General features: G+C 47.8%; 1 protein-coding gene across 1 annotated transcript in view; it reads right to left on the bottom strand.

Annotated features, from left to right (window-relative positions):
* Window positions 1–10,275, bottom strand: part of EFCAB5 (EF-hand calcium binding domain 5) — a gene marked incomplete at its 5' end in the record, with an annotated part of 36,147 nt that overhangs the window by 13,373 nt on the left and 12,499 nt on the right. The window contains 4 exons of the mRNA XM_029286710.1: window positions 36–264; window positions 1,432–1,604; window positions 4,095–4,384; window positions 9,247–9,403. Coding sequence (XP_029142543.1) covers window positions 36–264; window positions 1,432–1,604; window positions 4,095–4,384; window positions 9,247–9,403 — 849 coding nt within the window. The remainder of the gene's footprint in view (window positions 1–35; window positions 265–1,431; window positions 1,605–4,094; window positions 4,385–9,246; window positions 9,404–10,275) is intronic.

Consider the following 10,275-nt stretch of genomic DNA (forward strand, 5'->3'; position numbering starts at 1 on the left):
CCTCCCCGATCCTGGCTACCCACTTGAATTCCCACCTGGTAGTAACGGATCTCATGGGGAACGAAGATGGTTTTTTCATTCTTGTCCCTGAGCGTGTCCAGTCCGAGGACCCCAAAGACCCTTCTCCGGACATCTTCCAGGGGCAGCACCAGGAAGGAGCCCCTCTGCTCGCTTTGGGGGCAATCGGAGTTCCAGAAGTGGATATTTCCGTGCAGGTGAACTCGGGGGACATGGATGGGCCTGTCATCCAAGGCGGCTTGAAAGCTGTGGGGTGGGGGGGAGTGAGAGGGAAGAGAAGCTTTGGTGGGGGGTAGAAGCAGCTAAGCAGTAGCAGAAGAGGAGGGGGGGTGCCCCATAATTTGCAGCATGGGTGAGTGCAAACTAGCCTATGTTCCACCATGAATGGACCAGATGGTTAGATGGATTGATGGATGGATGAGTGGATGAGATGGATGGATGGATGGATGGATGGATGGTTGGGATGGATCAATGGATCGAACAATTGATGGATTGATGAGTGAATAGATGGAAGGATGGGTAGATGGTGGGGATGGATAGATGGATCAAAAAATTGATGAGTGAATGGATGGATTGATGGATTGAAAGATTGATGAGTGGATGGATGGATGAATAGATGGAAGAATAAGATGGATGGATGGAAGGAAGGAAGGAAGGAAGGAAGGATGAAATGGATGGATGGATGGTTTGGATGGATAGATGGATCGAAAGACTGATGGACTGATGAGTGGATGGATGGTTGAATAAATGGAAGGATAAGATGGATGGATGAGATAGATGGATGGGATGGATCAATGCATCGAAAGATTGATGGATTGAGAAGTGAATGGATGGAAGGATGGGTAGATGGTCGGAATGGATCGATGGATCAAAAAATTGATAAATGGATGGATCGATGGATCGAAAGATTGATGAATTGATGAGTGGATGGATAGATGGAAGGATAATATGGATGGATGGATGGATGGATGGATGGATGGATGGATGGATGGATGAAAGGAAGGAAGGATGATATTGATGGATCAATGGTTGGGATGGACTGATGGATTGAAAGATTGATGGATTGATGAGTGGATGGATGGATGAATAGATGGAAGGATGAGATGGATGGTTGGAATGGATAAATGGATCGAAAGATTGATGGATTGATAGGTGGATGAATGGATGAGATTAATAGATGGATGCAATGGATGCATGGAAGGATGCACGCATGTATGCATGAATGGGTGGATTGGTGGATGGATGGCTGGGATGGATAGATGGATTGAAAGATTGATGGATTGATGAGTGGATGGATGGATGGATGATTAATAGATGGATGCGATGGATGCATGGAAGGATGCACACATGTATGCATGGATGGATGGATCGATGGATGGAAGGATGGATAGATGCTGAATGAGCATTCCTTACCTGACTCCCGGCATATCCATGAAAAGGATCTGGTTGAGGAGATAAGGGGCATCGTCTTCTGTGGAGGCCACATAGCGCAGGAGAATGTCTCCCCGCTCAGGGGCTATGACGTTGTATTCCAGAAGGGCGATGTAGGCGCTGACCTTCTTCTTGTCTCCGTGAGCATCAGTGTCCTGCAAGAGATTGAGTTGACATCACCATGAATTATGGGGTAGTTTAACCCTAACCCTAACCCTAGAATCTTAGACTTGGGAACGGCCTTACAGTCCCTTGGACTTTAGACCTCCAACACAGGGAAGATTTACTGGACCAGTATTTCTCAACCTCGACTACTGAAGATGTGTGGACCTCAACTCCCAGAATTCCCCAGCCAGCACCCAGAAGAGACTTGGCCCAGAATGCAGTTTTTCTCAGCTTTCAGATAGGTGGATTCTAATTCCCAGAATTGCCCAAACAGAAAGCAAAAGAGCCTTGACCCATAAGACAGGATTCCCTCAACCTTGGAAGCCGGAAGACGCCCGGAATTCATTTCCCAGAATTCCCCATCCATCCCCATGCCCTGGTGTCTCTAATGAGACGAACCAGTGAGAACTGGCTAATTGACCTATCCATTCACCTGTTCTCCTAAGGCAGTGGTTCTCAACCTGTGGGTCGGGACCCCATTTGGGGTCGATCGACCATGTCACGGGGGTCGCCAAGCAAGGCTGTCCGCCATTTTTTTTGTCCACCATTTTTTCCCCTTTTCCGGTGGGTGCCTTACCTCCCTTGGGCTGGGCCAGCTGGTGGTCGGCCTGCTCCGTCTCTGCCGCTTGCCAGCTACGCCTCGGCCGGCGCAGGGGGCGGAACCATGCATGCGCGGCGTTCCTGGGCAGGGAAAGTCCTCGACTTACGACTGGTTGGGTAGTCCTTGACTTACGACTGGTTTAGTCCTCGACTTACGACCAGTTTAGTCTTCGACTTACGACCGGTTTAGTCCTCGACTTATGACCGGTTGGGGTCGCGGCATTAAAAAGGTTGAGAACCACTGTCCTAAGGGCTCCTGCAATTTTATTCACAGGTAGTCCCTGACTTAAAACTGGAATTGGAATTTTGACTTTAATTAGAGGGGATTTCATATTATTAATTAGAGGTTTAAAGGGAGAAGTTCAGATAAGGGGAATTCTGGTCATTAGATTTAAAACACTTGGAAATTAGTTGAAAACAAGGACTTTATCGGTTTAATATTGAAAAATTAGAAAAAAGAAAATATAAGAATTCTTTTTCCAAAAGAAAAAAGAAAATTAATTATGATGAATATGTTTGATTTATTGATTAACCCAGGTAATATACATAATGGTTTTGTTTTCTTAAAGGGGATATTGTATTATTAAGCAGATGATTTAATATGGTGGGAAATAGATAACTCTTAGGAATCAGAACAAGATTACATTCAAATAGATGAAAATGTGTATTTTGGATATTATATTTTGTTTCGAATTGAGACAAGGGATATCTTGGTTACCTAAAGCCTGAATATTATAAATTTTGTTGTTGTTAGTTGCAAAGTTGTGTCTGACCCATCGCGACCCCCATGGACCACGTTCCTCCAGGCCTTCCTGTCCTCTCCCATCTTCTGGAGTCCATTGAAGCTCTCGCCTCCTGCTTCAGTGACTCCATCCAGCCACCTCATTCTCCGTCGTCCCCTTCTTCTCTTGCCCTCCATCTTTCCCAGCATTAGGATCTTCTCCAGGGAGTCCTTCCTTCTCGTTAGGTGGCCAAAGGACTTGAGTTTCAACTCCAGGATCTGGCCTTCTAAAGAGCAGTCGGGGTTGATCTCCTCCAGGACTGACCGGTTGGATCCCCTTGCAGTCCAGGGGACTCGCAGGAGTCTTCTCCGGCACCAGAGTTCAAAGGCCTCCATTCTTTGGCGCTCAGCCTTTCTTATGGTCCAACTTTCACAGCCATCCATTGCCACTGGGAAAACCATGGCCTTGACTATACGTACTTTTGTTGGCAGGGTGATGTCTCTGCTTTTTAGTATGCTGTCTAGATTTGCCATAGCTTTCCTCCCCAGGAGCCAGCGTCTTTTAATTTCTTGGCTGCAGTCCCCATCTGGGGTGATCTTGGAGCCCAGGAAGATAAAATCGGTCACTACCTCCATTTCTTCACCATCTATTTTGCCAGGAATTGAGAGGGCCAGATGTCATGATCTTGGTTTTCTTAAGGTTGAGTTTCAAGCCCACTTTTGCACTCTCCTTCTTCACCTGCATCAAGAGGCTCTTTCGTTCCTCTTCGCTTTCTGCCATTAGAGTGGTATCATCTGCATATCTTAGGTTGTTGATATTATAATATTATACATATTATAAACATCAAAGGTTAAATTGGAATATCGACGAGAAACTAAAAACTGGGTACAAATTAATAACAGGATATGGATTGTTTATGAAGATTGAATGTGATTACGCTACGTCTAAGCCAGGGGTAGTCAACCTTGGCTCTTTTAGGACTCGTGGACTTCAACTCCCAGAATTCCTGAGCCAGCTGTGCTGGCTCAGGAATTCTGGGAGTTGAAGTCCACGAGTCCTAAAAGAGCCAAGGTTGACTACCCTTGGTCTAAGCTAAAAGTTTATTGATAAATATAATAAGGACGCTCCGTGACGAGTCTTGTTGACGGATTTACTCACCCTGGAGAGAGCCTTGAAGACCGCTTGGTAGATGGGCTCCATGCATCCGCCGCCGGTCACAGCCGCGTGTTCGATCCGCAGCAGCCATTTGCGCCGGGCGTTCCCGCGCAACCGTTCCAGGTGGGGGCGCCCCACGGCCATCATCAGGAACTCCACGAGGTTGTCCAGCGTCTCCTGTTCGGTTCCGGTGAGCTCGGACATCACCAGCTCGACGTAGCTTTGGAAGTCCCTCTGGGTTAGCTTGACCATCCCGCTGGGGTGCCAGGTGGGAAAGGGAAGCTGCAGCTTAGCTATGGGGGGGGGGGGGAGAAAGGGAAAGGGTCAGCCCAGGACACGGGCTTCTCAGCTGGGGACCCAGGAAGATGGACCTTGTGGTCTCCCCTCCCGATTCCTTTCAGAGGACGCCATTAAAAAACGTGCCGTTTTCTTCCACAGCCACGGGAAAAAAACCAGGATCGGACATCGGAAGGGGCACCTTCACCAGCAGAAGCATCAGCAAGAGGACGACAGAGCTGAAAGGGACCTCGGAGGTCATCTAGTCCAGTGGTTCTCAACCTGTGGGTCGGGACCCCATTTGGGGTCGATCGACCATTTCACGGGGGTCGCCAAGCAAGGCTGTCCGCCATTTTTTTGGTCCATTTTTTTTGTCCGCCATTTTTTCCCCCTCTTCCGGCGGGTGCCTTCCCTCCCTTGGGCTGGGCCAGCTGGTGGTCGGCCTGCTCCGTCTCTGCCGCTTGCCAGCTACGCCTCGGCCGGCGCAGGGGGCGGAACCACGCATGCGTGGCGCTCCCGGGCAGGGAAAGTCCTCGACTTACGACCGGTTGGGTAGTCCTCGACTTACGACCAGTTAAGTCCTCGACTTACGACCGGTTTAGTCCTCGACTTATGACCGGTTGGGGGTCGCGGCATTAAAAAGATTGAGAACCACTGATCTAGTCCAACCCCCAGCTCAGGCAGGAGACCCTATGCCATTCCAGAATAACAGTTGGAAGGGACCTTGGAGGTCATCTAGTCCAACCCCCAGCTCAGGCAGGAGACCCTATGCCATTCCAGAATAACAGTTGGAAGGGACCTCGGAGGTCATCTAGTCCAACCCCCAGCTCAGGCAGGAGAGCCTATGCCATTCCAGAATGACAGAGTAATAGAGTTGGAAGGGACCTCGGAGGTCATCTAGTCCAACCCCCAGCTCAAGCAGGAGACCCTATGCCATTCCACAATGACAGAGTAATAGAGCTGGAAGGGACCTCGGAGGTCATCTAGTCCAACCCCCGGCTCAAGCAGGAGACCCTATGCCATTCCACAATGACAGAGTAATAGAGCTGGAAGGGACCTCGGAGGTCATCTAGTCCAACCCCAGACTCAAGCAGGAGAGCCTATACCATTCCAGAATAACAGAGTAATAGAGTTGGAAGGGACCCTGGAGGTCATCTAGTCCAACCCCCAGCTCAAGCAGGAGAGCCTATGCCATTCCAGAATGACAGAGTAATAGAGCTGGAAGGGACCTCGGAGGTCATCTAGTCCAGCCCCCCCAGCTCAAGCAGGAGACCCTATGCCACTTCAGACTGTCCAATCTCTTCTTAAAAGCCTGGAGTAACAGGATGTCCTCGACTTACGACAGTTCGTTTAGCGACCATTTGAAATCACAGTTTTAAAAAAGGGGACAAATGACCGTTTTTCACACTTTACAACCGTTGCTGCATCCCCAGTGGCCAAGAGATCAAAATGAAGATGCTTGGGAATTGACTCCACACTTATGACGGTCGAAGTGTCCCGGGATCATGTGTGATCCCCTTTTGTGACTTTCTGACAATCAAAGTCAACAGGGGAAGCCAGATTCACTTAACAACTGTGTCACTAACGTTAACAACTGCAGTGATTAACTTAAATAGAATAGAATAGAAGCTGGAAGGGACATTTGAGGTCTTCTAGTCCAGCCCCCTGCCCAAGCAGGAGAACTTATACCATCTCAGACAGGTGACTATCCAGTCTCTTCTTTAAAATCTCCAGTCATGGAGCGCCCACGATTTCTGGTGGCAAGCTGTTCCACTGGTTAATTGTCCTCACTATCAGGAAGTTTCTCCTTAATTCTAGGTTGCTTCTCCCTTTGATGAATAGAATAGAATAGGATAATATTAGAATAGATTAGAATAGATTAGATTAGATTAGAATAGAATAGAATAGAATAGAATAGAATAGAATAGAATAGAATAGAATTATGGGTTGTAATTAGAATAGAATAGAATAGAATAGAATAGAATAGAATAGAATAGAATAGAATAGAATAGAATAGAATTAAAATAAGAATAGAATAGAATTAAAATTAGAATAGAATAGAGTAGAATAGAATATATAAAATTAGAATAGAATAGAATATAGAATAAAGAATAGAAAAGAAAAGAAAATAGAATAGAATAGAATAGAATTAAAATAAGAATAGAATAGAATAGAATAGAATAGAATAGAATAGAATAGAATAGAATAGAATAGAATAGAATTAAAATATGAATAGAATAGAATATGGAATAGAATAGAATAGAATAGAATAGAATTAAAATATGAATAGAATAGAATATGGAATAGAATCGAATCGAATCGAATCGAATCGAATAGAATAGAATAGAATAGAATAGAATAGAATTAAAATATGAATAGAATAGAATATGGAATAGAATAGAATAGAATAGAATAGAATAGAATAGAATAGAATAGAATAGAATATAGAATAAAGAATAGAAAAGAAAAGAAAATAGAATAGAATAGAAAATAGAATAGAATAGAATTAAAATAAGAATAGAATAGAATAGAATAGAATAGAATAGAATAGAATAGAATAGAATAGAATAGAATAGAATAGAGCTGGAAGGGACCTTGGAGGTCTTCTAGTCCAGCCCCCTGCTGAAGCAAGAAAACCTATGCCATCTCAGACAAGTAACTGACTAGCCTCTTCTTGAAAATCTGCAGTGATGGAGATTTGGAGGCCGTACGGGTCTGGATGGGGAGAAACAGACTCAGGCTCAACCCTTCCAAGACTGAGTGGCTGTGGCCTTTTCTGGACCGGGATGCCTTGCGCACAGTCACCCATGCTCTTGTCACCTCCCGCCTGGACTACTGTAATGCTCTCTACATGGGGCTTCCCCTGAGGAGCACTCGGAGGCTCCAGTTAGTCCAGAATGCGGCCGCGCGGGCGGTGATGGGAGCGACTCGTCGCTCCCATGTAACGCCGCTGCTGCGCGAGCTGCACTGGCTGCCTGTGGCCTTCCGAGTGCGCTTCAAGGTGTTGATTATCACCTTTAAAGCGCGCCATGGCATCGGACCTGGTTACCTCCGAGACCGCCTTCTGCCTCAGAGTGCCTCCCATCGGCCGGTACGCTCCCACAGAGAGGGTCTCCTCAGGGTGCCGTCAGCCAGACAGTGCCGGCTGGCGACCCCCAGGGGGAGAGCCTTCTCTGTTGGAGCCCCCTCCCTATGGAACGAGCTGCCCCCAGAGATCCGGGTGATTCCGGATCTCCCCTCCTTCCGCCGCGCCCTCAAGACTTGGTTATTTCAGTGGGCAGGACTGGCCTAGGGGTATTTTAAATTGGTTTTAACTAAATTTTAGTAGAAGTGGCCTATTTAAATATTTATTTTTAATTATTTTCTTAAATTTTGTATTGTATTGTATTATTGTTTTAAACTGGCTGTAAGCCGCCCTGAGTCCTCCGGGAGAAGGGCGGGGTATAAATTTAATAAAATTCAAAATTCAATTCAAATTGCTTAACAACAACTGTGTCAAGAAGGGATGTAAAATGGGGCAAACCTCACTCAAGAAATGTCTCGCTTAGCAACATCAATTTTGGACTCAGTTCTGGTTCTAAGTTGAGGACTTCCTGTATAAGTAGCTCTGCCATCCACAGACACATAGAGAGGAATGCTATTTACACACCATTCGAAAGAGACGAGAAAAAAGTGAAGAGGGAAGCAAAAAGAGCAGAACCCATCCTCCCCAGCAGCCAAGACCCAGACAAGCAGGGATTAACACCAGACAAACAATCAGACGGAAAACAATACCCCAAATCAAGACAGTTCCAGGGAGAAAACCAGACTGCCACCAACACTGACAGGACAAATTGTTATATAGAAACAGGAAGCAAACCCCACACTCACCAGCGCTGATGACGTTACCTAGTTCAGTCATGAAACGTCTGCAAGAACACAACCAAGCTCAGACAGCATGAAGGACCCCACAGTTGTCCTCCTCCCCCCTCCTCCTCCTGCTTCTTCTTCTTCTCCTCCTCCTCCTCTCCACAAATCCTCCTCCCTTCTAGCACTGATGATATTACCTAGCCAGGTCATGAAACGTCTGCAGGAAAACATCCAAGCTCAGAGAGCACCAAGGACCCCACAGTCCTCCTCCTCCCCACCATCCCCTCCCTTCTAGCACTGATGATGTTCCCTAGTTGGGTCATGAGATGTCTGCAAGAAAACAACCAAGTACAGAGAGCACCAAGGACCCCCACAGTCTCCTCCTCCTCCTCCTCCTCCTCCTCCTCCTCCTCCTCCTCCTTCTACTTCTACTTCTACTTCTACTTCTACTTCTACTTCTTCTTCTTCTCCTCTTCCTCCTCCTCCTCCTCCTCCTCCTCCTCCTGCTCCATTCAGAAAAGCCCCAGCACCCTACCACCACTGATAATATTACCTAGTTGGGTCATGAAATGTCTGCAGGAAAACATCGAGAGCACCAAGGACCCCACAGTCCTCCTCCTCCTCCTCTTCCTCCTCCTCCTCCTCCTGCTCTCTGCAAATCCTGCTTTGGAGAAGAGGTGGACCCCCCCCTTCTTCTTTAGGGCAGCTGAAATACTGCTATAGTATTATAACCCCTAAAGAGGCTGCTATATAGCGTATAGTAAATACTGCTATAGTATTCCTTAGGGCAGAGGTGCCCAACCTTTGGGGCACCAGGGATCACCGGTTCCGTGGAGAGAGGTTTTTCCCGTGGACCGGAGGGTGCGTGGTTTTGTGTGCTGCCTGCATCCCGCGGATGGGGCTCTGCTTCTTTGTGTGGACTGGTTGCCGCCGTGCCGCAGCCCCGTACCGGTCCACAGACCGGGGGTTGGGGACCCCTGGACCAGTCCAACCCCCTGCTGAAGCAGAAGGGTCCTTGGGCTCCTCTTACCCCTGGTCAAGGCTTCTTCTTCCATGCCTTCCTTGAAGGTGCTGAGGACCGAGTCCACCTCCTTCATCTCCAAGAACCCCGAGCACTCGTTGTCCCACTTCTCGAAAAGGGCCGTGACGAGAAGCTGCTGCCGGAGCAACAGGGACGCCTGATGCACCTGTGGGGGTGGGGAGGGCAACATTTAGAAGGTCCCTGCTGTACAGGTAGTCCTGGGCCTACCCTGACAATTCAGCCCAAATTTCTGTTGCTAAGCGAGGCGGTTGTTAAGTGAGTTTAGCCCCATTTTATCACTTTTCTGGCCACGGGTTGTTAAGTTAGTCTCTGCAGTCGTTTAGTTTGTAGCAATCGCAACAGCGCTTAGACTTATATAGCGCTTCACGGTGCTTTTACAGCCCTCCCTGAGCGGTTTACAGAGTCAGCCTATTTGCCCCCAACAATCTGGGTCCTCCTTTTACCGACCTCGGGAGGACGGAAGGGTGAATCAACCTTGAGCCGGTCAGGATCGAACTTCCTGGCAGTGGGCAGAGTCAGCCTGCAATGCTGCATTCTAACCACTGTGCCACCACGACTTCCTTCCTTCTCCTTGTTTCCTTTCTCATTTTCCTTCCTTCCTTCCTTCCTTCCTTCCTTCCTTCCTTCCTTCCTTCCTTCCTTCCTTTCCTTCTTTCCCCATCATCCCATCCTCCTTCCTCCCTTCCTTCCTTCCCTCCCTCCCTCTCTCCCTTTTATCCATCCACCTTCCTTCCTTCCTTCCCTTCTTTCCCCATCATCCCATCCTCCTTTGTCCCTTCCTTCCCTCCCTCCCTCTCTCTCTCCCTTTTATCCATCCACCTTCCTTCCTTCCTTCCTTCCTTCCTTCCTTCCCAAGCAACAGCACTTAAACTTATACACAGCTCCATAGGGCTTTTTACAACCCTCTCTGAGCAGTTTACAGAGTCAGCCTGTTGCCCCCACCCCAACAATCTGGGTCCTCATTTTACCGACCTCGGGAGGACGGAAGGCTGAGTCAACCTGGAGCCGGTCAGGATC

Source organism: Protobothrops mucrosquamatus, unplaced genomic scaffold, assembly GCF_001527695.2.
Source record: "Protobothrops mucrosquamatus isolate PMUCROS unplaced genomic scaffold, P.Mucros_1.0 scaffold4652, whole genome shotgun sequence".
Classification (NCBI taxonomy): Eukaryota; Metazoa; Chordata; class Lepidosauria; order Squamata; family Viperidae; genus Protobothrops; species Protobothrops mucrosquamatus.